General features: G+C 37.3%; 1 protein-coding gene across 3 annotated transcripts in view; it reads left to right on the plus strand.

The window, feature by feature from the left end:
- The window catches only part of MIPEP (mitochondrial intermediate peptidase), a 77174-nt gene extending 51324 nt beyond the window's left edge, over positions 1-25850 (plus strand). For all 3 annotated transcript variants that reach the window (XM_068930218.1, XM_068930217.1, XM_068930219.1), the window contains exons 16-19: positions 1113-1232; positions 17218-17339; positions 18107-18180; positions 25604-25850. In XM_068930218.1, the coding sequence (XP_068786319.1) occupies positions 1113-1232; positions 17218-17339; positions 18107-18180; positions 25604-25698 (411 nt within the window). In that variant the 3' untranslated portion in view covers positions 25699-25850. The remainder of the gene's footprint in view (positions 1-1112; positions 1233-17217; positions 17340-18106; positions 18181-25603) is intronic.
- The last annotated feature ends 2066 nt before the right edge of the window (positions 25851-27916 follow it).

Genomic DNA, 27916 nt, shown 5'->3' on the forward strand with positions numbered 1-27916 from the left:
ACAGAGAGACAGAAAAAAGGGGATCAAGACTTGGCTGAAATAGGATGCCAGAATTTACGATCGGATGCTGAAGTTTTTGGTGTTTGGTTTGGGGTTTCAGAGAGGTGAGGGAGACTGAAGGAAGTCAGTCTGAAATAACTCCTGCAGGGTCACAGGAGCCTAGACTCATAGAAGAAAGTGAGTTTTCTAGGGCTATTGCTTCAGGTAGTTTTCAGAGCTATTCATGGTGCTTCCGTTGGTCGTATTCTCAGTCACCTTTGCTATGATAAATATTGCAGGAATTTTGTTAAGTTTGGCACTGGTTTCCATGCGTGCTTTTTTCATATTTCCTGTTCAAGTGCCAGATACTCTGCTTAGCTGTCTTTGTCTGAAAAGTCTTTTCATTGATGCTGCTTTCTTAATCTCCGAATGCATTAGTCATTTAGTCATGCACCTGTTTTCTGCTTCTTTGAGTTCCTGCCATAGTTTACATGCTTCTGCACAAAAATTGCGATGAATCAGCTCTTACCTTTGTGACAAACTACCTACTGCTGCAGTTTAAATTCGTGCTAAGTTTACACTGCAGAAATTTATTCCTCTGTTTGTGGGAGCTAAGACAAAGGAAGCATCAGTAGCTCCATGTGCATCTCGCCACGTCCACTGCCTGGGCCATATCTTGCCCCTGCAGACGTGATGTGTTCTCGTGGCCGCATGCGTGGCATCTTGGAGTGGCTTATTTTGTTGGGTCCACTTGAATCAACTTTCAGTCTTTTTACTAATTCTATCCATCTTTTCACTAATTCTATTTTAAAACATTTTTAAAAGGGAATGTCTAGGGAGTATAGGGACAAGTCTTCAACTTTACTTAAAAATTCAGGATTTTTAATACTACCAGTGTTCTCAGTGACCTAAACACATTTTTATGCTAGGTCATGTTGATGGTGCTTAGTATACTCCAGCAACCTGTTTCTCTCTGTCCATGTTATACTAAAAATTGAACATTTACGAAGCCTTAAATATTTAAACTTTTCTCTCTCCTTTTCTTCCCTCTCCCTTCCTTCCCTATTTGTATTTCTCGGTTGTCAAATGCCAAAGTCAGGTGCCAAAGGTAAACATGTATTTTATTTCTTTAGGTCTTTTATGCTGTCTTGGACCAAATCTACCATGGGAAACATCCTCTGAAAAGATCAACCACAGAAATTTTAAAGGAAACACAGGAGAAAGTTTATGGATTGCCATATGTGCCTAATACAGTGAGTAGAACCATAGCAGGTATATAAACTATGCTTCTTTTTCAGTAGAATATTAGCACCCCTACTTCTCTCCCTGCATACTCACATGCTTATTGTTGTATTGTAATGTTGAAAACGGAAGTTTCTTTTTTTTCAGCCATTTTCTCTGTTAGAGAGTTGACATTTTTCAGCTAAAACTCAAAAATTTACTTACTGTACATTTTTGTGTAAATGCAGTCTTATCATGCTGAACTAAATTACTTTTTTTTCTCTGTTTTCTCATCAAGGAAGACATTGGAAACAATACACTGGGAAAAGGGTTTATTTTAGCTTTGCAAGGGCTTATTAATAAAAGACAACAAATCAATGTGCTATGTATTGTTTTGTTGTGTGTTGTTTATTTGCAATGTCAGTATGTGAAAGAGGGTCAAAGTGAAGTAGGACTTGGAAGTGAGGTTTCCCCACTGTACTGCTGCATCTTTAGGCAAGTCACTTATTCATTCTCTCATATTCCATCTGTAACGTGGGCTGAAAGTGTTCCTGAAAAAAGTCTAGAGTTCTACTAAGCTATGCGATTTTGATCCACATCATGACTAAGAGTATGTTTGTTGTTCTAGAGTTTATGTGAGTGTCTGAAGATGCCGTTTGCATAGATTATAGCCAAGAGATTTCCTGTTCTGTCTGGGACTGACTTCTCAGCCAGAGCATAGCCTGAATAGCTGTTTGACCCTTTGGTCACAGTTCCTTGGATCCCTTCTCTGCTTTCTGCTTTCCAGGAAATTTGCTTTTCTCCTAATCAAAAATGAGATTCTAATCCTCTAAGAAGGGTATGACCATATCCGTGCTTCAGCCCTTTCCTTATTGAAACTATACTGCATCTCCTGGCCTGGCAGATTCCTTAGCCAGAGAAGTGGAAGCAGGATGTCTTCAGAGAGTGACACCTGACTTCGGAGCACTTTTATAAGTGTTGATTTACACTTTAAAAACACTGCAGGTGTTAGTTATCCAGTGAACAGAATAATTTCTTCCTTTCAAAGTTAGTCTGCATTTTTTATTCCATCTAAAATATTTTTTATTTAGTTGTTGCCTGCAAAGGAGTGTAACATCGTGTAACGAACATAGCCTCGATATCCAGAAGCATAGCAACTTTTGGTCTGGGACTTTTCAGTTGGCAGAAGCTGTATGTTCTTCAAATTTGCTGAATTTAAATTAGTATTTCTAGGCAAGAACTGTAATACAGTGTACATCTCGGTAAAACTTAGCAAGGAATGACATTAGAAGAACTGTTAGTACTTTCTGTAGAATAATTCATGTTTGTAATTTGGCCTGCTGTCCTTTGCAGCTCTTACTTCCAAACTTGAGATCTGTTTTCAGTTTAATTTGTAATCTAGAAAAGAAGATAAGCAAGATCTTGAAAGTAAACTAGTCTTTTTAAGGTGAAGAGGGTATATTCTTCCTTTCATTTCAGAGCTAGCCATTAAAATGGTGTAAGAGAGATCAGCGCTGTTTTTTTCATCTATCCTTTGCTAGGCACATATATGACTGGTAGAGGAAATGAAATATTCTGATGGTTCAAGTTTTACCTGCTTTCTGTAGGTTTAGATTGGATTATGGCTTAGTCTGTCAGGTTTGTATGTCTTAAGTTAGTGGTATTGGGTACAAATAACTGTTTCCTAGTGAAGCTCTCACTGTGTTAACGAGCATTGTCTGTCAGGGCTGCACAAGCATCCTTTATTATCTTCTACTTCTTTGTGACTATGTGAAGAAGGAAACTTCTTTACCATAGAAAATGGTAAAACTTCCTGAATTTCCTCTTACTGCTCTTGACAGCTAAGTAAACTTGGTGAATAGCCTGCCAAATATACTTGAACTTCTATCTCATTGAGCAGACCCATTTTCTGAAATAAAGTCATAGCAGATATCTTTAGCAGTTGAATTTCATAGGCAGATGTCTTCCAGAGGCACACCTCTGTGATGGTATCTATTTTGAGGTGACTCAAATCATCATTCACAGCAAATGTCCTGCCTCACATGCCATCAGTAGATGGAATACTGGGAAAATCCGTTCATAGTCTATACTTACCACTCAAATAGGTTAAACAGGCATTAGGGCAGTTGGCTCAGCATGTAGTATACTATATTTACGCAGGCTTCGTTGACACAGTCACAGGAGCTTGTGCCACATGTAAATGCTAGGTGAGAAGGATGGATAGAGCAAAGACTGTACAGAGTCTCTGAAGCACAGCATTCGACAAGACTTGGTTTTCCTGAAGAATGCAGCTCTCAGTTTCTGGCTGGTCATTGCTTATCTGTTCAAAAGTACACTGAGTTGCTGCTGGCTCCTGGAGGATGAAATTCCATTGGGGTTTCTTTGCTTTGTTATTGAATCCAAAAGCTGATGGCTGCCAGGCTGGGGGCAAGGAAAAGTATGTTTGCCTGTTTTTGTAGTATCTGGTGGTTCTGTTGCCAGAGATGATCTGTGTTACTAAGTTTGGAAAATAGGCAGAAATTTTACACAAGCTGGATTCTTGATTTCTTGTGATGGCTTTAAAAAGAATCTTCATTTTGACTCTTCTGAAAAATAAATAATGATGACCATACCTTTTCTTGCCATTTCTACCTTTAATATACTTGGTGTTGAAATCTATAAGCTCTGGGGAATTCAGTACTGTGCTCTTGCTCAAACCTTTTCTTCAAATCATGCCTTGTTGTTCTTATCTTGTAAAGCCAATTTCCATTTACCATGGTCTACGTTGTAATTGAAAATGTTATCTGCTTTTAGAGTCTCTCTCCTGGTCTGTTATACCTTTGTCTCCAAAATGCCCAAAGAGACTTTCTTTAAAAGTATCAGGTGACCCTTTGATCAGCCTGAGACATGATCCAAGTTTCTCTCCATGATCTGTTGCTTAGTCCCCTGCCTGTCCCCCAAGTTCAGACTTGAAAACTACTTTTCTTTGAGACAATCATCAAAACTTAATGACACATCATTGTTAGTCCTAAGCCAAGCATAATAATTTCCTATCTCCTGCTGTGGGCTTTAGTTCAATATGGAAACAAAAAATGAGACACAACTTAAACAGGCTCTGCATTGATAATGGAGATTGCAGCCTCCTGCAGCTACGGGAAAGAGTTCCCAATGTTGAAGTATGTAGTTCTACAATAAACACCAACGGCCCAAACCATCATACTTGAATTTTCTGTTTGAAGTAATGAACTAGTTGGAAAATGTGCTTTTCAATTTTCAGAAAATTTATTGTGGAGTTCCGTGGTAATGGTCTGTCCTTCGTAATAACCTTTTTTTCATTCTAACCCGAAAGCTTGGTAAGGAATGCTGATTTGACTTGTCATTGTGAGGAAGAGTGAGGCACGGTGAATCAGGATTCCTTTTTAGATCACTGCCAAATAATCCATTTTCCAGTTTTTTTAAATTATATTGTTTTTTGGTAAGCTTGTCTTCCTGAAACATACATGTGTCTCTTTTGTGGTATGTGAATATAAAATGCAATGTTAGAATTAACCCACACAAATCATTATAGTTACATGTGATAGGAGGAAACGTGTTACTGTGTAGTGAGCCTTTTGACATTTTTTGGAATGCTGAATAATTTACTAGTACACCTATTTGTTTCAGCATGTTAGGTATACATTAGTTCAGAAGGACCACTTCTACTGGTGACCTAAAATTTCCCTTAGGTAACAGGTTTAATTATGCTTATATACTTCAGTCCAGAGTGTAGTTTTGTTTGGCAGTATGAGAATTTTTTAATGGCCTCTGGTTGCTAGTGGTTGGAGAGACCAAAACGTCTCTGAGACCAAATATGTTACCCAGCCAAGTTTGCCAACAGAAAACAAGGTAAGTATTGTTACAGATACCCTAGAGGGAAGAAGTCAGTGGAAAATGGTGCATCACGAACACGGCTGTTAGTCTTTCTTCTCCCTGCAGCTGGAAGGATTCTGCCCAGACAGGGATCCTGACCTTGGAAGGCTCCACTTAGGTTCTTGTTTTAACTTGCTGGGATTGTGTGCATCATGTTCCTGACAAAAGAAATCAATGGATGAGATGCAACCTAACATTTGGAGTGCTTGCTCATGGAGGTTGTCAGGCACTACAGGAAGATGTAGCTTGCCAGTGAGTTTTAGGACCACAGGGATTTCATTAACAGAGTGCCTATATCTGGAAGTTGGTCAGCTGAAGAGGAGTTGGTGGCACTAGATAGACAGAACTATCTCCTCTGCAGAGAGGAAATGGGTTCAAACCTCTTCCTGCAGCACACAGTCCTGTCTTGTACACTAGTCTCCTTTAAACTGTGTTGAGGTACAGCCTGAGAGCAAAAGAAGAGTTATATCCTTCTAGGCTTTTCCTAGGTCATGCTTGGTTATGTGAAATAAGCCAGAGGCCAACAGACACTGTGGTTTCTGAAGTTCTATATCACCATCTTATACTGATCGTGATCATTGTTGCTAGTGGTGCTGCAGTGAAGAGGAGAGTATCGTTAAGACACCTGCTCCTCCACCTACTAAGGGTTGGCAGTCTGCGTGAAGCATCTGATGATCAAATATGCTATCTATATTATTGTGGCGTCTGTTGTCTGCGATTTCTTGTTAGGTCCTTGGAGTGACTAATAAGAGTGTGTAGGTATAGCTGCTATCCTGTATAACATTTCATTTGAATATCAGTAGCACCATATAAAGAGAACAGTTAGGCTGGGCAAGCGATGAGCCAGCTGTCCGAAAATAAACAGTGATCATCATTAACCTCTGAAGATGAAAGTGGTTTTTAATCCTGAAACATGAGTCTTGAAATTATTGGTAAGGAAGGCTAAGTGGTGTCTGCCTATTCAATTTAAACTGTTTGCACTTCCTACTTGTTTTATCTAAATCTTTTTTCCTAATTTTGTCTTAGATTTGTTAAGTAAAACTAATGTGGTCTTAGAGCCAAAGCAAAAGTGACACAAGGTGAGCTAGGTTAAAGAAAATAAAGACAACTCAAAGGCAGAATTGTTGCTGTTAGCAAAGAATTTTGTTAAAGGACCCGATGTCCTTGAGGGATGAGGGAATAACATATATGGTGCCAATCAAAAAGGTTCTGAAAAGAAACGAGGATGGGAAAAGCCTGTAGATTTGAATATCAGGGAAAAGGAGGTTACTGCAAAACTGGAAGCAATGTAAAAGTTAGAAAAATGGAAGAGAGGATAAGCTCTAATGGGCCAAATGTAAAACTGTAGAAGTTTTGAACAACTTGCAAGGCAGAAGGATCAACAATGGTTTAAAAATGCGTCAGAAGGGGGAAGCTTGCCACATATTTGATGAAGTAAGAAAACAGCTAAGTGTGATGATTCAAAACACGTTATATAGGTACTGAAGAGATTGAATCAAAGATACAAAGTATTCTGACACAACATTTGAAAATAAGATAACAGAGTAACTGTATTGCAGACTCTTTAAAGGTGTTATAAAGAATACAAAAATAGAAATGATGATGATACGACTAAAGATAACTATTAAAAGAATGCAAGCATTCAGAAGAAAAATGTTAGAAATGCTGAGTTGTAAAATGCAAGTAGTGAAGGCAATAAAAAGTTCCATAACTACTGAAGGAATAAGAGGAACAGGGGCAGTATGGGTTTAGTAGGGACAGAAGAACAACAAATGGCAGAGAAGGCAGAAATATTCCATGGCTTTGCTGCAGTATTTTTTTAAAAAAATAAGTGAACTGTGATTAGGTAAGTAATATATGTAATTTTTCAGAGTGGGGTAGAAACACTGTTGAGATTAAGGGATCAAAACTTATAAAATAATTAGGTAAGATGTAGTCAGGTTGTCAGAATATTTAGGTTTGTCAAAGCAATCACTAACCTGGAAGGATTATAACTCACAAACTCAGAAAAAAGTGGGAGAGCTATTATGATAGCTGCTGTTATGAAGAAAGGAGAACTTGTGGACCTGTAGAATAATCTTTCAGACTTTGTTATTAAAGTAGTAGAACCAGTTATTAAACAGTTCATAAGCATCTAGAAAACAATCAAGTGATTAAAAAAAACCTGTGGTTTTGTTGAAAACCACCTGAGATAGGAAAAATCTACTTTTCTTCTCTAATAAATTTATTGGAGATAAGAAGGAAGCAGCTGATAGTATAACTCTAGACTTAGCAAGCTTTCTGACGTTATTGGAAATCATAGTTCTATAAGCAAACTATGGAGTTACGGAGGAGGTGACATGCAGAAAACATGCTGGAAGTACAGGTAAAAAGCTTCGTTTCAAGCTGGGAAAACATTTCAAGTGGAGGTCACCAAGGGTCTGTCCAGGACTTGCTACTGTTCTGATGCTCTGAATGAGCGTCAGGTTATAATGTTTATAGAAGATACACCAATTGACAGAGATTGCAGAAATCATGAAAAGCAGAACTTAAATGATCCAGAGAACTGGGAGGGATTGTTCGAAATGCTGAGAATGTCGTTATTTCAAAACAAATGCGAAGTAGTTTGCATTAAGAAAGCAATTAAAAACAAAAATACTTGAAGAACAGTAATTACCAGAAGAGCCCTACTACCAAAAAATCTAACCAAGTGAAGTGAGTTACTCATGGATTGCTGTTAAAGCAAATCATATCTAATTTTTTAATATTTTGGTATTTGGTGTAGGGGACTCAGTAATTGGGAATGTTGTCCTATAGTACATGGCTGAATCTTAAAAAGATGTAGACACATTGGAAGGAATATAAGGAAAATTGAAGAAGTTTTCATTTTACTGGCAAAGAAAATTAAACGATACACTTGAGCATGTATGTCTTTGGTATTTAAAAACTTCTAAGAAAAGAAGGTTGTCAGCGCTGAGATGGTGATCATTTGCTTCTTGCAAGCAAGAGCATAGCAGAAGGGGAAAAAGTGATTTAATTTACAGCAAATGTGATTATGGTTAGTGCCAGATCTTTCTAACCCATTGCTGAAGAGAAAAACAGATACCGAGTAGTTCTAGAGTCTCCTCTGTAGGGAGTTTTAAAGAAACGACTGTTCTAGATCAGAGATGTATATTTCATAATAAAAGCATAGAGTCTTCAAAATAGATTGCTCTTCCACTTTCTCTTCTGACCAACTACTTGAACAGACCCTGATGTTGCTCGGATTCAATTTTTTTGAGTGTTTGGAAGAGAGATGATGTCACACGTCATTACTCAACCTCTTGAAGTTTGTGTAACCCCGGCAAAGTAATTTTTTACGTTGTCCTGTTGGAAGTCAAAGTTGTTTACACAAAGTGCTAATCTCTGGATTAGTTTTCATATGGACCTTCTTAAAAGTATCCTATAAAATCAAGTTGAAGAGTCTAGGTCAGAGGGAAAGATTAATAAAGGAGTAGGCAGTGAACTCTGGGGAAGTGATATTTCTATAAATAATTAATAGCTAAAAGCCATTTCAAAAAGATTGATGCCCTGCTGAGTACTAAAGTAGATACTGGAACTTTCAAAAGCTCTTAAAGTCACCCTTCAAGGTTTGTTTAGGTTTCTATCCTTTTGGAATTGAGTTCATTTCATGATAAAGAAAATACTGATAGTGAAAATTGTGAAGGTTTGTTCTCTCGTGATTATATGACACTATTCACTGGGCAAACTATCTATAGCAGCAGAGTGTTTACAGATATCATAAGATATGAAGCACTTTTAAGGAAATTCTTTTTACAAGTGTTAGCCCCATGAAACTCAAACATACCTTAATGATAATATTTGCATGTAGCAGAGCATTATAAGCAACAGTGCAAAAAGTAGTTGCATATGTCTCTTAGTAACATTTTGAAATACCTACATGTTCTGTAGATTTATTTAAAATACATATATATATATAAATGAAAATTATTTTGTTGTTTGTATTTCTGTTCTCACATCTTGCGTATTTTTAAGGCTTGCAGTACTGTAGCTATATGTATTTGATATATATATAAATTGAATATTATAATTTATATAAGTACAGGCTAGAAGGCCTCAAATGAGATGTCTCCAAACATAATGGGAGACAGTCCCTTCTATGAAAAGCTTACAATCAAAACAGAAAAGAATAAGAGAGAGAGAGAGAGAGAGAGAGAGAGAGAGAGAGAGAGAGAGAGAGAGGAAGGGATGTCCCCCTCACTTAACAGGAGTTGGCAGTTAGACTGAGAGGGGAAAAAAGAAATAGTTTCTTCAAGTCCATATTGCAGTTCATGTCAGATTCAGGATTAGAATTGTGATCCCCTACTTCCCTATCTTCTGTGGCCAAGTATTCTGGCAAAAGGAAGTAAACAGACGTTATTGTAAAGTAGTAGCTTTCTCATGTTCCACTGCAGGTAAAGATGCTTTACGTGATTAAATTGGATTAGCAAATAAATTTTGCAGTTACAACTTTGCTTAGAATTATTCTCATTTTTGTAAGAACTTACCTTAAGCAGCGTTCATGATGTTTATTTTAAAATAAGAAATTAATATTTAAAATCTAATTTAATCGTAATGAAGAAACGTTGGGCTTCAACCTGAAACTGTACCCAAAGGAAACCTTGATGACCTGACTGTAGTTACCTGGAGCTTTTGAATCTTTAAAATTTTGGCAGTAGTGAGTCACTGCTATCTGAACGGCGTGTGTATATTGCACGGGTATGTGTATAGAGTTGTCTGTCAGAACATGAAGGACTCTTCTGGAAATTTTCAGATTGCATATTCTTAGTAGTTTACTGCTAAAACTAGTTATAATGTTTACGAATAACACTGTCTCTCAACTTGTACAAATTAGGTCAGCTATGGGACAGAATATAACATCAGTTTTCATATCTCTGTGTTTTTTTCAGTCCAAATTTTAAGGGTTTTGGAGCAATGCAAAGTCATCAATGTAGCTTTCTGAAGTTGATATTCTTCGGTGTCTCCCGTGTTGCCCTCCCCTAGTCCCTTGGTAGGAAGGAGAGGAGAGAGTGAAAAGTAAATAGTTTTAAATGGTTTTGCTATAGCAGCTCAAATGCATTAATAGATTATAAATAAAAATGAAATATTTTTCTTTAATTTATATAATTCAAAGACCATATGGTACATATCTAGAATCACCTAAGTGGTTAATTGCACGTTAAATTCCTTTCCTCTTCTCCCGTGTAAACAACTGCAAAAATATTTACATTCTCTGCCTTGCTAGATTTATTTATCATTTTATAATAAAAACACAGAAGTGTTATAAATTGAAATCTTAATCTCTTGTTTGACTCACTTTCTGAAACGTCAGCGATGTCTGTGACTTGGTTTACTTTGCAGTCTCCCACTGCTAACTCAGAAACGCATGACGCTGGCAAAACTCTGAAGAATATTGACGTTAAGCAAGTTAGAAGGGCAGCACAAGATGCAGTTTCTTGAAATTAGCTTTTTGTTATTCTAAACAAGATTAGAAACTGCAGCTAAGGAAGTGGCTTTAAAAGTCTTCATTGGGCTCTTTTATTATTGTGTAGCTCCAGAATGATGATGATGTAATTCTATAAAACTCAGAGGAGTTCAGCCCAAACTGTAGAAATGTAAGTTGACCAAACACGCAAATGCATACCTGTTGAGAGGCCTGTCACTGACAGTCAGTCAGCGCTCTAGCTTTTCCCCAGAGATAGCCACTGACACAGATAGTTTGCAACCTCTGCAGTGCAAAGCTCATTAAATTGTTTCTTCAAGTGAGAATGAATGCAGGATGTCTTCAAAGCATGCTGTAAACTTATGTTACAAATTAATATAATAAGGAAAAAAGACTCTGCGATTTGTTTGCAAATGAGAGAATTCTTTAAACTGTAAAACGTATGTAATAATCCTTTTCTCGTTTTGTAAATTAAATGAGTTGTTTAGGTAGTAAAGTGGGGAACAAAAATTCTGTTATGTGACAATTTGGCCTCCCCAGAATAAATGCACTCAGTAGCAGAACTTGTACTGTGGAACGTGGCAGCCCCACAGCGCAGCCTTCTGCTAGCAACACTGTTTCTCTTGTTCCAGTTACTGCGGGGAGGAAAAGCCCTATCAGGCAGCTTGTCTAACTGCAGGCCCGGTTCTTTCAGGAAAGCGAACATAGAGCAGCTTCATAGAAGGGAATTCCTTCCTGTAAACTGGCACACTAATTCTGGGAGTCGCTATAAGGAAAGGATGAGACCTAAATTTTCTGTACTTGGTGACTGGATGTTGTTGTTCCATGCTGTGAAACTTCTTGAGTTTCTTCCTTGGAACTGGAGAAAAGTGATACTGAACTGCTGTCTTGGATAGGATATAGAGGGTATGAAGAGCACGAAAATGCAAAGAGGAGTCAAAGGGAAAAGTGGGACCAGCTCTCCCGGTTGCCAGATAGTAAAGTTTTTTTCTTTTGCTTAGAACACTTTTTCCTTCCAATTCTTTAAAATAATACCTTCCCAGCTAGTACAGCAGAACGGGAAATCCTCTAAGCTAAAATGTGTAGTATGCAAACAGAACTGCATGATGCAAGAAATTCACCGTTTTTGTGTCTTGAAAAGTGACCTCAGAGTCCCAGGATCTATAAGTTCCAGCTCTTTACGTTCCACCTCTGACTCTGGCTCCATGATACAGTGCCACAAAAACGTTGCCGGTACTAACTTTGAACGTGCTTGTTTGCATGCCGGAAGCAGTATTGTCCTCCGGTGTCACTAACACTGATGATACTGTGCAGCAGAAGTAAACAGCCTGTACAGATTGCTGTGCTAGTAGGGCTGTTCTCTTCTGGCTGCCCGCTTCCTTGAGCCAGGAGCTTCTTCATGGCTCCAAGGAGTTTTTGACCTGTGTTGATAGCCAAATTCAAGGGCAATAATGTAATGTCAAGTTGGTGCCAGACCTGGGGATTCTCCACCCCGTAGCCCCTGAAGGAGATAAATTGGCTGCTCCTCCATTGGATTTCCTGCCAGGATAAGAATTTAATTAAGAAGGGAGGGGGCCACCAAATATCATCTCCATCAAATATTGTTCTTCATGGAAGCTGTTCAACAGCTTGCTCATTGATGTAATTACTGCAGCACACATTCTGTAATTAGGAGACTTAAATGACGTAAATACTTTTCTTAATTTAGTGTTGGATCTTTTCAGGTTCTCACTTGTGATTTTTGTCTTAAGATGCAAAGCGAAATGGAGACATTTAAATACACTTTGAAATAGATGAAGATTAATGGAGTCTAAGTCAAAGCACAGGATATGAAGAGCATTTTGAAAAGTCCGAGCACTTCTCGGGAAGAGTCAAGTAGTTTTTGCACAACTTTCTGTAGATTTTTTTTTTCCTTTTTAAAGGATGTAGTCGGATTTTGTAGGACTAATTGTATGTAATTAATGGAATTCCATGAAGCAATGATTACCTATAATCAAGCAAAAACTGGGTTCGAATGTAGTAAGTTACCTAACACTATTCTGTAGTTTTTTTCTTTAATTTTAGTCTTTTTAGGACTAAATTTTCATGTCGGCTGACTTTTGTAATAATCTTAACTCTTCTAAATCCAGAATTCAGATCATTGAATCCTAAAGTAATGTTTGTTGTCTTCAAACCAGTTTAGTTTCACTGATCCTACTGTGATCCTAGATTTTAACCAGACTGATTTTATTTCATTCAGTAAAATGAACGAAATGGGTTCACTTCTAAATATGGATAAGAGTTGTAGTAAATTCTCTTAATTTCTTCTAGACCTGTAGTCCTATCCCCTCTGAAGACAAACAAGGTGAATACTTTCTTCTGTTCCCTGACTACAAAGGACTCCTGCATGACTGGTTTGGACAAGACAGCTTATTTTAGGTAGCTAAGTGAAATAGACTGAATCCTACGCTAAGAATGTAGCCTGCAAGTACTTTATTTAAAATTACTGAGAAGGTATAATAGTACAAATGCATTGGTGAGATATGTTTGTTTACTTGTTTGGAGAGGATGGAAAGCCATTGCACATGGAATTTTGGAAATATTCCCAGGCATGATTATAAGGGAAGACTGATAACGTTGATGGAAAAAGCCCCCTTTAATAACTGTAGTGGATCAGTCACACACCTTTATTTCAGTCTGTTGTGTTGTGCTGTATAAAAAAACAGGCACGAACATGACCTGTGGATGGCATATTATCATAACCCATGGGCTATGCTGTAAAATGCACTTTTATAAACTCCTGGAATTGGTTCATGGAACTTTCTGAAGCAGGTGATTACTCACAATCCTCATTAACTTTCTAGCTGCTTACCGAAAAGATATTTATTAAGGAGAGTGCCCTAGTTGAAAGTGTCTAACCTCTACCCTTTCCAAAGGGGAATGTCAGATTTTTTCTGGATACGGAGAGGTAAGTCACTGTTGGAAATAACACAGTTCAGACAATTTGCATCTATAGGTAGTTTTACTAAAATAGAATTTTATGCTGAAAGGTAAACTGCTTAGTTTGAAATAGTTACAATGATGTGGGTTTTTTATTTATATATAGATTATAGATCTTCTTGTGGGACTGTTAGGCTATATATGCTTGGCCTTTTTTTTTTTTTTTGTTTCCTAGATACTAATCTCATCTGTACAAAGCAGGAGCACCTTTTTAATGGAAGAGGGGAACTTCTTGTGAATTAGGGTGATGCATCTGAAAGTTGAAATGTTTGTTTACAGGGAGTGAATTCCAGTTTTGCAAAGCAGTTGCTAGAACAGCATAGAGTTGGAAAATGTGCTTGGGTAATGCTGAAATATTGAAGATATAGGATGATGGGATTAGGAATTCCCGATCAACAGCTTTATGTGAGAACTAAGAAAAAAACGGAAACAGGGAATTGCGACATGCTGGTTATTCATATTCTAGAGTGGGAAAAATCTGTACTGTTTGCAAAAACACATTTTAAACTCCCATATATACTTCAAACCTCGCTAGAGAACAGCAGTATTTGTAGTCAGATTTCCTCAGCTGCTGTTTGCAGCATGAATAAAATCTCAGTTGCATGATGTCTTTAAGGATGGCAGTCACGTCACCTCACCTAACTTAAGCTAACTCAAGTAGGTTCTTTTTGTAATCCAATGAAGAAAGAGGGTGTCATCTATATCTTACGTGTCTTAGGCACCTATCTTAAGATAGGGTGACCCATCCTCTGTTTTATCTCATTTTTTTGACACCATCCCATTGCCAATGAATTTTTCATTTTTCAACCTCATCGTATTTGAGGGCCTCTGCAAATGCAGGGAGGGATGTAACTACTCTTTTTGCTTGGTCTTTCTCTCTTCCTTTTTTCTTTTGAAAAGAAGAAATTTGAAGATTCTTAGTTAATTATCTGAGCAAAGATAAGGTCAAACAAGTATCTTTTACATTTGGACAAAGGATCCTGAGGCCTGTTTTAGGTACAAATTCCAAAATAAGCCGGACAGACTGCTGAGAAGCTGTTCTCCTTGCTTACTTGTGATGGTGAGTTTCAACAAACCTGATGAATGGAATAGTCGATCATCTTGGAGGTGAAGCTCTTTTAGGTGCAAACTATTGAATGGCTTAAAAATAGAGTAAGTTCTCGTTTGCCACGGTATTCTGTGGATGTTCATCACAGGGGCAGCAAGAATATTTGATGTTGGCCATGTAAGCTGGGCTGTTGAGGAAGACACACTATCCTAGTTAAAGCTTATGTGATGCATTAAAATCATTCCTGTCTGATGGGGGAAGTTGAAATATTCTTCCGTATGCCAAGCTCAGAGGGAGCGTTTTTCCTTGTAGCAGAGAAAGCAACTTGGTCTTTCAGGAAAGTGATCTATTTGGAAATTATTTACGTTCCTGGGTATATGAAACTAGTTCATCAGTAAAGCTTTCCCCATTCCTGAGAGTTAAACTTTCAAGTTGAAATTTTTAATCCTCATTTTGAAAACATTGTAGAAGAAAATAAAAACTGACATGTTTTCTTCCTCGGTCTTCTAAAAATACAGGCTCTCTGATCTGTTTCAAAATGTGTTTTCAGTTTTAATGATTATGATTATAGTTAAGGGACTAGTTAGAAAAAGTGGAGATGTTAAATGTAAATGTGGCAACCACCTTACTTTTCAGAGCAAGATGGAGAATCTGTGTACAAGCTGAATGTTATTGAGAACTTGCATTGTAATGAGATATGGTACAGTGGAGTTAGCTTTAAAGGAAAAAAAGTCATTCTTAATTATTTACATCATACCACAAGGCCCACAGGAAAATTGAAAACTGGCAGCATTTTTTTTCATCTCCCCTAACTTTGCTGCTTAGAAACTAGGCCGCTTCTTTGCGGGTTGTCAAGGCTTCCAGTAAGGTCTAGACTGGTCACCCACATAGAAGGATTTTGTTCCATCTATCGTGGACATCCGTCTTAGGGTGGAAGTAACCTTCCTTTTAAAAACAGCTTTTGCGTGGCTGAATTACAGCTAACTTGGAGAACTTTATTTGGTAGGTGTTACTCAGAAAAAGGAGATAACCGCTTTGTTTCTCATCACCTATTCACAATGATCTGGGTAATAGGCAACTGTTCCCTACCTCTTTTAAGGCATTAAGACTGATTAAAAGCCATATGCTTTCTTTTGCTGCCACAATACTCTTGACTGGTCAATTTATTTAACATATATATGTGACTTGACTAATGAAGAATAAGATGGTGATCAGCACTTTCTCAGATGAAGAAACGTAGTTTATTTCAGCTGTCAAAAATCGGGAGACTGTTACTTAGCGTGTGAAGAAAATAGATAGGGTCAAAGATAAGTAGTCCTGGAAAACTGCTAATACCCTCTCACTTTTCTATTTGGCTGCTTCCAAATTTCAGCCCTCAGGTTTAAGACAAGGAAAGAAGTATCTGACAAGGCATGGATTTAAGTTAAAACCATCTGCTAAGCTACTTTATTGTCTGTCTTCCAGTTCCTCTTTAAAATTCTCTTCTGCAGTACCTGCAAAAATCTTAACAATAGTCATATTACTAGAGTATTAAGGTCTTTAACTTTAGATAGGACACACGAGGTGCATGACTTGACTCCTCTCTCATGTCCTCAGCAAAAAGGGCAAAGTAAGTTGCTCACTCTTTCTTCTATGATTCATCCACCTTCAATTCAAAACATATATGTAAACCTGTAGGGAGATTATATATTTTTGGTTTAAATCTGCTCCCCTTTCCATGTTTTGCCAGAGAGGTTCTAGAAAATCTTCATCCTTGGAGATGCTGATAATTTGACAGGACACGGTTCTGAGCAACCTGATTAAAGTTGGCTCTTCTATGAGCAAGAGTTGGATCAGATAATCTTCAGGGGTGTCTTCCAACCTAAATTATTCCGTTACAGTCAGAGAAGAAAAAGTGGTATTTTATTTCTGTGAAAGTACGGCTTATACTTCCAGTTTTCCCTGCTAAAGAAAGAGAAGAAAACAGCCAACACCAAACAACATTCAAAAAGGAGTCCACCAGCACTGGAATGAGTCAAAAAGCCAAGTAACAATTCATAAATGAATAGTGATATAATTACAGATGGTGATTGCTCCATATATACATTTAAAAATGTGCAAACAAATCTGTGAACAATGACATTGCATGTGGATGTAATTCATCTACCTCTGAGTCTTTGGCATATGGGAGGCTGTATTTTATATGGTATCAAGTAAAAATCCCTATTATCATTTTGTTTGTGGGAAACATTTATATATTGAACTTTTCCAAGTGTGACACTGCAATTATCCACATGGAAAATAATAACGTGACGTGATGTTACTTGTAATAAGTTAATTGTGACTTTCTTTCAACACAAGCAGAACAATATAGCTATTATTAAATGTGACTACATTTTTTTTACTGCTTGGTTTTCTCTCCTTCTGAACCTATTAATGTATAATTTCAATTATCAGCATGTTGGATATACGGCATTTAGTTAGAAAAATACATCTTATAATGAAGATGTGTTAATTCTGAAATTTCTGTTTTTTGAGAGTTTTTTTGTTTTTTTTTTTTTAAACCATTTCTTATTAAGAATCATTAAGAAAATGCAGAACAATTTGAAGGACTTAAGAGATGTGACTTCTGTTCTGATTTTTGTTTGTTTTCTCCTTACAGGCCTGGCAGCTGAGATTCAGCCATCTCGTGGGCTATGGTGCAAAATACTACTCTTACCTCATGTCTAGGGCTGTTGCCTCCATGGTGTGGAAACAATGTTTTGCTCAGGACCCATTTGATAGGTAAAAATAGCCAATAAATTAAGGAGCAGGAAGTGGCATGCTGCAAAGCAGGAAACAAATGTTATACCTGGGGCAATGTAGGGGGTTTTTTTGAATGACAATTTTTTTTAACTTTTTGTTGATTTTTAGAGTATAACAAAACAGAACATGACCTCAAATATAAAGTGTACTTTGGGACATGCTCACTGTTGCAAAGAATTGATGTCAGTGTTTTAAAATACACGTGTGCTGGTTGGGAGGCACTGAAATCCATATTTAGATATAATTAGCTTGATTTTTCGAGGTGTCTAATTATTTGTAATTTTCTGTTGAAATCAAAAGCAAGCTGCAGGTATTAAACAAGCTTCGTGTCACCAGCTTCAAAGCTACATATGGCTATCCTACTCATTTTGCTATGTGAAATGAGGAAGTAAATTTTGAGATCAAAAATTTAAACTGTTCTTATACATTATCTGAATATTCCAAACATTGTAACAGAGTAACCTTTTCCCTTGGAGCAAAGAAGGGTAAAATGTTGTTTACAATTTTACTTCCATAAATACCGCAGCATATGTATAAAATTTATCTAGTTCAGTTAATCGTAGTATAATTTTGAACGTAATCTGAATTTGAGGGATTGACATGGAAGTAAGGCAGTCATTGTTTCAGGGTGGAAGGTTTCATTTCATCTCTGCCTTTGAGCTCTGTAGAGAGACTAGAAGCAAATAAGACTGAAAGTTGAACAGATTGTGCTTGCAGTTGACTCAAATTTATCTATGTTTCTTCAGGGCAATGGGTGAACGTTATCGTAGAGAGATGCTGGCACACGGCGGTGGAAAAGAGCCCATACTTATGGTTCAAGGTAGAAAAAAAATTAGGACTGTTTTATTCCCTTGATCTAGCAAGAAATAATTTAACTGTATTTTCCAATTCAGCTTTTTAAATTTAATCTTGATTTTTCATAGGGTTTATGAAAGAAAACGTGTTGATTTATTCACTTAGGTGGACTGTTTGTCAGCTTTTTCATGTGTCAGTAAAACTAATGATCCGTGGAACGAAACGGACACACAAATAGTTGGGGTGAAGTGTTGGAAAGGGCTGTAATGCAAAGCAGTCTAGAGAATTCAAAAGAAGAGTGTAACATACTGCAAGGAGGATAGATAGCACCAACATGGGCACAAAAAATGATTAACTTTTGCATGCTTGATATTCATAGTAGATACAATTATTGTGTATACAAGAATTGGAAATCTTTTTGACCATGTCATTCTGACATCATCAAAATAGCTTGGGTTGTGTCAGTACTTCAAACATGCATTCTGATAAAGTGGGAGTCTGAATATTCTAATAAAGAAACATGGTTCATTATTCCTTTTAATACTATAAGTAGGACAGTGGTGATGTGTCTGTATTCCATCATGAACTCACCACAGTTTCATAACTAGAACACATTCAGTTCTTTGGCCCATCAGTTTATATTTGAGGCCATCTGCCCTCCCTAGAGTCATCAGACATATAGTGACTAGATGGTCATATAGTGGCTAGATTAGCACATTTTATGTGTCTCTATATAGGGCAGCTTTTCCTTTAGCATGACTTTTCAACTTTTAAACTTACTTTTTTGTATACCACTCTTGAAGAATCTGTGTTTGTAACGTAACTTCAGAAACTGCAGCCCAAGATTATGATTTTGAGTAATTGCAGGAAAGGAACATACAGCTTTACAAGCAAATCCAATTATACCGTAAGTACCTATGGTAGAGGAAGAAAGATTATTTTTAAACACTAGTTATGTTTGTCATCTCTTTTATTTCTAGTATGTTGTTTTAATTTCCAGTAAACTCAATGCTCAGTGAATATCTCAGAAATTATGCTGAAGTTACTGGCTGAGAGCTCACCTGAATCAAATATTGTTTGAATACAATTTGAAAAATTAATCTGTGGAAGGACTTGCATCAGTTCTGTAGAACTGCACCTGGTTTTCCTCCTTGCTGTAGGAGAACACAGTAAAACTATGGTACAATCCATTTGGGGATGAGAGTACGCATCAGTAATTTGGGGTAAAACTTATTACTGAAATTCGTCTGGAAAAAGTAGTGTCCAGGAAATTCTAAGTTTATTTTAAATTTAAAGGAAATCCGAATATGATAAAGCATGAAAAGATACAGTGAAAGCACACAAACAAGTTTGTATCTTGTAATGCAGCAATCAGATGTTTTAGGCATTTCGGTATTCATAGTCCTCATACTCTTAGTCCAGAATTCATTTAGCAGTACAGATAGTTCAGTCAGTTAAGAGCAGTGGTGAATGGTGAAGAAGCAATAGCTACACAAACTGGGGTTTGAAGAAGAGAGCAAGCTATGTTAAAGGAATAGTTGAGCATATTGTGGGGCAGTGAGCTTGATGTTAATGGTAGAATAGTGGGATCTCTTATGATGACCGAAACATCCATGTAAATAAGAGACACAATTTGATTTCTCTTTTTGTCTTTAAATCAGTAAATACTTAAATCTCTAAACAACTATGTGTCACTTTAAGGTCCGTGACTGTAGTGCACTTGCTAGCATATTTGTCCAGGTATGAAAGGAGAACCAGGTAGCAGTAACTCCTCTGTGTGTATTAGGATCAGCATGAGTGGTACCTGTGATAAGAATATAAGAATATAGACAATCCATCTACAGAAAACAGCAGAAATTTACAAGCTGTTTTCACTTTTATATTCTGAATTCCTTTAATATGAATTTAAACAGAAATCTAAAAATATGTTCAAGGTCACTACTGAAGGCACTACTAGAGAGAGTGCAGCGGAGGGCTACAAAGATGATTAGGGAACTGGAGCTTCTCTCCTCTGAAGAAAGGCTGAGAGAGCAGGGACTCTTCAGCCTGGAGAAGGGAAGACTAGTGAGGATCTGATCAATGTCTACAAGTATCTGAAGGGAGGGTGTCAAGAGGATGGGGCCAGACTCTTCCCAGTGACAAGACAAGAGGCAACAGGCACCAACTGCACCACAGGAAGTTCCATCTGAACCTGAGGAAAAACTTCTTTCCTGGAGGAGGGTGTCAGAGCACTGGCACAGGCTGCCCAGAGAGGTAGTGGAGTCTGCTTCGCTGGAGATCTTCAAAAGCCGCCTGGACGCGATCCTGTGCAATGTGCTCTAGAGGACCCTGCTTGAGCAGGGGAGTTGGAGTAGATGATCTCCAGAGGTCCCTTCCAACCCTGGCGATTCTGTGATCATCAAAATTAATAGAAGAATGCTTTTCTTAATCAGCAGAGTCCTTTCCTGTGTGTATTGTGACTTTCACTTGTGGACAGCACAAAACTTAATAGAAACATACTGGAATGATTGTCCATGAAAAATGAAATTGAGGTAGCTCAGGTCTCTGACATTTAATAATTCAATTGCTTGTTTTGGATTATTTGGGATTAAATCATTGACCACATATGATAGAAAAGTGTATTATATGTTTATATTTAATCACTCCGTGTTTATTACAAAAATTGAGAGTTTAAGCCGAAAAGTAAAAGCAGTTATCCCTTCTTTAATTTTTTAGGTTACTGTTTTGGTCAGCTTCTTATTCCTCTTGCTTAATTTTTCTTTCTTCATGAAGGGTATTCCAAAATACTTGAATTCTGGTTGTTGTTTGTTTTCATCAGTTACAAAGCCATGCTCCCATAGCAGATCACCAAACAGATTCCTATTTACTGGCAGCTTCCACCAGACTTCAAAGCTTTGTTGATTTTGCTCTTCTTCAGGGAAACAACTGAGAGTCTGTGGTAGTAAGCGCCATGTTTCAAAAACCTTACGTTCTGTTATTTTAGGAATTTTCGTCATAAGGAAATGTGTTTGTACAAGTCTGACTTCTGGATACGTGTATTTAGCCTCACCCTTCAAGAGCTTCCGTATCTCATTGTGAAGTTGGCCATATTCATTGACTGTTTGATAAAAGATAACTTCACAAGTATTTCACTTACTCAGTTTCTTTGTTATGCTTTTCTTCTCAGAAGCTGTCTATTGTCTTTCTTTTGTGTTTGGATGTGACCCTAGCTTTTCATCTTTTTCCCACACAATTCCATAGATTTAGTGATTAGGAAAGATAAAGAATCTGGCCTGCCTTCCAGTGGAGTCGGTGACAAGATTCCTGCTTGGACTAGTCTTTGATTAGAAAACGCAGTATACTTGTTTTGTTTGGATTTGATTCTCTTGGCTTTTGTTTCCATTTAAAAAACGCAAAGGCTTTATGACTCCCTTTTTTAACAGTTTTTGAAGTGACCTCTCTTATCTTACCCCTTTGATAACCTGCAAAATTCAAAAATAGTTACAATTACAAATAGGAGGAGCAATGAAATAATGAATGGATAGTGCTTTGTCCAAGAGGCTTCCATTTGTCTCTAAAAGAGAGAAAATAGTTTGAAATGAACTTGATTTCTCTGTCATGGGATGGCCGCATGGCTCTTTAAGACCCCCTCCTGTACAGCAGTACATGGAGTTAGGGATTCCAAACGCCTTTAACAGGTGTAACCCAGGTGTCCCTTCCGGGACCAGCTGTGTGTGACACAGCTGGTTGCAAGTCAGAACAAGACCCAGATGTGCGCCATCCCTCCCCCTTGGCGCTCCTGGCCTGGAAGGAAATCCAGGTGCACGGGCAGGAAGCAAACTGCAGTGTAACAAGTGTCCAGGTTGGATGATCTGAGGACTGAGAGCATGCAACAGGTCCTGGAGTACACTTGTCCTGTGGTTTTGATGCAGACACATTGCCCCTCAAGTCTCTGAAGACTTCCTTCTAGATAAGAGATTGCAGAAGCACATGTGCAAAACGCATGTGCAGTTGTATTCTTGATTCATTAATGCTGCATTATATAGTCATATTCAGTTGTGTGCGTTCATGGTAGTCCAACCAACTGGATATGTAAATGGGCATGCAATTGCTCAAATGCAGTTTGAAAATTTTTTTCCCCTGCCTAAATTGTATTCAGTGGAATAATTATGATGTGAAGAAACTGTAAAGATATTCAGATAATGATTGTATGTCTCTTTGAAAGTATAAGAAATATGTGTAAATCCTAAAAGGTGATGTGAATGGCAATATATGTTAACTCAAACTGTATGGACCCAAAATAATTAGTGTTCCAAAAGGGCAGAGGCCACATTTTGCCACAGGCTTTTTTCTTCTCTCGGTTTCCAGTGATTGTATGTTACAGCTAACCATCTCTCAAAAGGGTGTGGTTAACCACAGGGCTGTAATGTGAGAGAAAACTTCAAAGCAGAGAAGATAAGCCATGCAGTTGCCTTAGGCTTGGGAGAGACTGATCTGAAATAGGAGTTGGACTGAACATATAAAATACACTCCTAGATTTTAAAACTGCAACAATCAAAGCTTGTGGACATCTTACTAAATCATTTAGAGTAAAGTGCTGAGTACATAGTGATCCTACCTTGATATCTTTTAACGGATTTCAAACAGAGAGATGACCATTCTTAATACATCTGATTAGTGTAATAAATTTAAAACATGGAAATACTATTATTTCCTTTTGGAGTCATCTCCTCTAAAACCTGTAGTTACTTGTTTCGTAAGGGCATGCTCTTTTTACTACAGTAGTTCTTCAGTGATGACTGCAAACCGTTACTCTTCATCCTTTCCTTTCAAAAGCCAGATCTGCTAGTGTCTGCTGTTGGTGTCATTGATGGGAAAAGAACAATGCAGTAGACCACTCATGCAAGAAATCTGAAATCTGTATTATCAGAACTTAGAACTATGAGATAGGGGGCCATTTCACATCACGATTGCAAGGAAGATTTTGAATTCTCTTACATATTTAAAACAAACCGTGTGGAGCCTAAATGAATGCAATTTGTAGCAAGTTTTGAGTGAGATTTGGTAAGACTATGTTCAGCTGTACCAAAATAAATCCAATTATGACATAGTTATTTATGTTTTCTTTATTCATTTTCTAATATCCAGGGATATAATTTCTTTATTATGATTTGCTATTTTTATTCAAGAGGGAAATTAAATCTAATGGAAGGTAGTTCCAGGATCAGTCTGTTCTCTTCCTCCTACCTACAAATTAATCATTGTACTGTTAGCATTTCTTCTTTTTGCAGCACATTAATAGTCATGCTTTTAAGAACTGTCCACAGCAAAATATTTATAAACTCAATATTGAAAGGATTTTTTGTATTTTAGGGTTCAGAGTTGTACTGTCTTGACAGCAATATAGTTATCTGTCCCTGTTGATACCTGATAGAAAAGGGGATATTTGCAGTGGAGGAATGGTTCTTTATGGAGACACATCTTAAAGATTGGGAGAAAGGCATTATTTCACCTAATTTTTGCTGTTTATACCTGAGCTAGTCATCCACGTTTCCTTTCTGGGCTACGGGGAAAAATAGACACTTTTTAGGCACAGTTCTTCTCACTGTAAAGGAGACCTCTGAAATTGGTCGAAAGAGTGGCACCCATGAAGTTCCTTCTTCTGTTCAGTCTCTAGAAACAGAGCCAGTTATTTCAGTTGTAAATGCCTGTCGTGAATGACTAAGGAAGGGCAAAATGAATTGCACTGTTGGGACTGGGCTGCTCCATCTCCATCAAAAAGCAAAGTTCCAGTAGCTGTGCGTGTGTTCCAGTGGGCTGCCACCAGTGTCACCTTCTTAAAGGATTGTCTCCACTTCTAGGAAAACTGCAGAAAACTTAAACTCTTTGTCTGAGGGGAATGCTCCAAGGCTGCAAGGGAGCAAGTATGCCTGTCCCCCAGCCAACCCGCTCAGGAACCTGAGAGCATGAGATTGTAACAGGTCATGAATCTCTGGGGAAAGTTGATTAGTAGGTGGTATCGAGACCCATCTGTTTCTCAGCCCTGCATATAGCATGCCATTTTTTATTGTGAATTAGAAGTAATTCCACCCTAATTTTACTAAAATTAGAGTAGAAGACAAGCTTACCAAGTAGTTAAAATATTCTGTTCTCTTTCGTTTTGAAAATAGCTTAATGCAAGCTTCACTTAGCAGCATTTCGGTCAACGTGTATATAGTATGAAGTTTGTTTTCCTTTTAGTGCTTACTATTAATCTACTGTGTTGAGGCAGTTTGTCTTGACACTTGAAACATGTGTAACTCGGATGAAAATGTTTTTCTCTGAGGTCTTAGTGGGAAACTCTTCTAGCTGCTCACACGAAATGACCTGAAAAGCTGCTCTGTTTCTTGTTGTTTTTTTCAATCATTGTGTTATAGTAAAAGATTGTGTTTTTTAGAAGAGTGTAATTATAATTTTCACTGAAAGCAAATGTTGTTGAGGATATGAAAGAGCATAAAATTATGTACAGTAGGTGTGCCTATTAGAAAGGGTAGAACAAGGTTATATTTACATTGGCAGTTGTCAGAAAGAACAGATCACTTCAAAGAAGTACAAAGATTAGATTTTACATTATTTGGCAGCTCTACGTTTTTTTTTCCTTGTACAAGCAATGCCCTAAACCTCCGTATATAATCATGAAAATATTAATAACAGTGAAAAGACCAATAGTAATGTAATGTTTAGTACAAAGAAATATCTGAAAATAATTTCCAGGGTATATTCTCAGGCTTTCTAGAAAAGTTGTGATTTGGAGGAGGAAGGTGTGAGACTTGGTTGGTCTCCTTATAGAAGCACTTGGCAAAACACTTGAGCCTGATTCTTTGTTACGCTAATTTCTCTGTCTGTTATCCTGTAGCCGTGTGATACAAATAACATATGTAGAAATTATAATTCTTAATAAAAGGTAAGTCCTTGTCCTGTAAAAAAACAAACCTAATACTACAGTGTACAGAAAATGCATTTGTTTGGGTTTTTTAATGTGTAACACTTTGCGACAATATGTTGTTTTTTCTGGCTACAGTATGTTGTTTTGTCTGGCTCTGTCAGGCCTGAGACTCAGCAGATAAGGATTTAAATCCCTGCTCAGCCACTGATTTTTTTCAGTCATTTGGAAATGACTGAGTCTGGCCTGTGTCTTGGTTACATTACTTTAGAATGGACATAATTCCCAGCTGAAGATAGTAAGGATAAAAGTCAGTTCACAGTCATGAAACCTGTCAATCTTTTGATAATGTGTAACAGATAGCTAGAAAAAATTAAATATTCTTTGCATGGTATAATTGCATTTATTTCTTGGCAAAGAAACATAGTAGCTGTTGCTGTCATATGAACCATGGCATTAAAAGTTAATTAGTAATAAGCTGTATCATTACCAAAACTTTCGAGCTGATGGTATTCTTGCTAAGAGTCTATTGTCTTGTTTTTTGTAGGTATGCTTCAGAAATCACCTTCAGTTGAAGACTTTGTGGATGCCCTTGTTTCAGACTTAGACCAGGACTTTGAAACATTTCTTATGGACTCATAAAAACGTGGAATGGAACTGAGTGTTTTTATGGAAGATTGTAGACATCTTAATAATTGCAGATACAGTGTTGTTATTGGTTTTGCTTCTTGACAAACACTTGTAAATGTTTGAATATTCATGGTGGTAGAATAGTAATAAATAATTTCAGTGGACCACCTGATTTCATTTATGAAGAATGATGGCTTTCAGTTTCACATGGGCTTAAGCATAGAATGTGAGAGAACAAATACTCTGGCATGTGCTATTGAAAAATTTGATCGTGTTGGAGCAGGTGGCTAAACGGGAATCAAACTCATCCTAAAGGTGGATAGAGTGATATGAATGGTCTTTCAGTATGCGTTTACTGGATTCAGAATTAGTACCTAACTGTCAAGTATCATGACTGAGGATGACCACAGTCCCTTCTCACATGCTCTACATGAATATTCTGTTAAATGTGTTTAACCCTATTCCTTGTAGGAGTTCTTAATTTCAGAAAAGCATATTATGTTTGCTATGGAGAAAGGAAAATAGAAAGAAATGGGAAAGTAGGAATAGTATGTGAGAAAAGGAGAAAAAGATGAATGGGAGAAGAAAAACGGTGTTCATACAGATATGTGAAGGATGTGGGGAAAAGAAGTATCTTGCAACATGAAAAAGGCAAGGAAGTGAAATAGGTTCCCCGTATATTTTGTAGCTGTGATTATCCAGTGTATAGGTGTATGTGTGGCCAAGTTTGTAAGTAAAGATAATATTTTTTGTTAGACTAATGTTTTGAGCAGATTTTCAGGTTCAGAATAGAAGTAGCAAGCTTTACAGCTAAATACAAAAGATGGACTGTTCATCATATCAGGAGCACAGAAAGACTGGGAGGAGGAATAGAGTTTATAAAGTGCTGTAAAACTAGTATTGCTATTGAATTAATTTTTTAAATATCCAGCAGAGTTAGAATTTTAGCTCCCAGGCTCATCTTTTGCAGATCTTCCTTTGAGGATCAGTAGTCATATATCAGTAATAGAGCCTTTGTTTTGTGAGAAGTATTCTCCCATTGTTAACTGGGTGCTTTTGTCCTTTTATCTGTTATCTGGGTGCGTTTGTTTTATTGTGTAGAGGTTATTTAGTTTTCCCTGCGTTTCCTTAAGGGCACTGGTGCACTGGATGAAGGATATTTTACTTTGGTGAATATGGACTTATAGCTATTTTGATGATTCTGTTGCAGAGAATAATCATTGTGAAACTATGTTGGCAAACTTCACTGTTGAGGTACAGCCTGAGTTTGCTTCCCACGTCTTTATTCACAGCAGGTTTCCTTTCAGTGATGAGTGAAGGAGTGTTAGGGAGCTATTTAAAGTACAGAAGGGCGAGTTCGGGGTGGGGGAAAAGAAGTCATTCAGAACAAAGATGTTCTTCCAGGAACAGTTGAAGGTTGCAAACATCGTGGATGGTAACCAAAAAGACATTATCAGTGAGCGTTTCTCTTTATCTTGAAGTAAATTATGACATGCTATTTGGGTGTTCATTTAGAAATATGCGATCAGTTTTTCCCTAGGGAAACGTCCTCCTCTCTTAAAGGTCTTCTATAGGTAGTTGCAGTAAGTGTCCTGCTCAGAGTAAGTGTAGTGAAAGAAACAACAGATGGAAGAGGAGGCTAAGAAATGAAGGCAAATAGCTGGAAGAGAAGCAGAAGGGGAGGCGTTTAACCAAAAAAAAAGTAGATGTCTGGGAAGGGATAAATATGAGTGATTGCTGATGGAGTGGGATAGCAGACAATTAAATGAAGGATAATTGTAGAGGGCAAAAAGGAGAGAACAATGAATTTATTTTCATTTTCTGGATAGTAACTTGTTTTTTAAACAGGATTTGTGCTATCAGGTATTAATTGATATTTTACTCTACCTTCTCTCTTTGTTTATGCATGATAACTATTCAGGAAATTTGTCTTGTATGAATAGTACTGCTATTCTATTAGAACTGATTTTAGCTATTTTTAGATATGAAATGTTTTTCACTGAACAATAGCAGGCATGTTTTCAGACATCTACCACAAGCAGGTCTCTGTGTTGCATGTTTGTCTACATTCTGTATCTGCAATTGGTCACTAAGAAGAAGGAAACAATGGTTTCACCTAACAAACTACATGGGTATTTTGTAACAAGATCAGTGATAAAAAAACAAAAGAAGTTTAAGTTTAGGTGTAAGAAAGAAAGTATTGTGAAGATGGAAAATTCTTGAAAGGATA

Source organism: Struthio camelus, chromosome 1, assembly GCF_040807025.1.
Source record: "Struthio camelus isolate bStrCam1 chromosome 1, bStrCam1.hap1, whole genome shotgun sequence".
Lineage (NCBI taxonomy): Eukaryota > Metazoa > Chordata > Aves > Struthioniformes > Struthionidae > Struthio > Struthio camelus.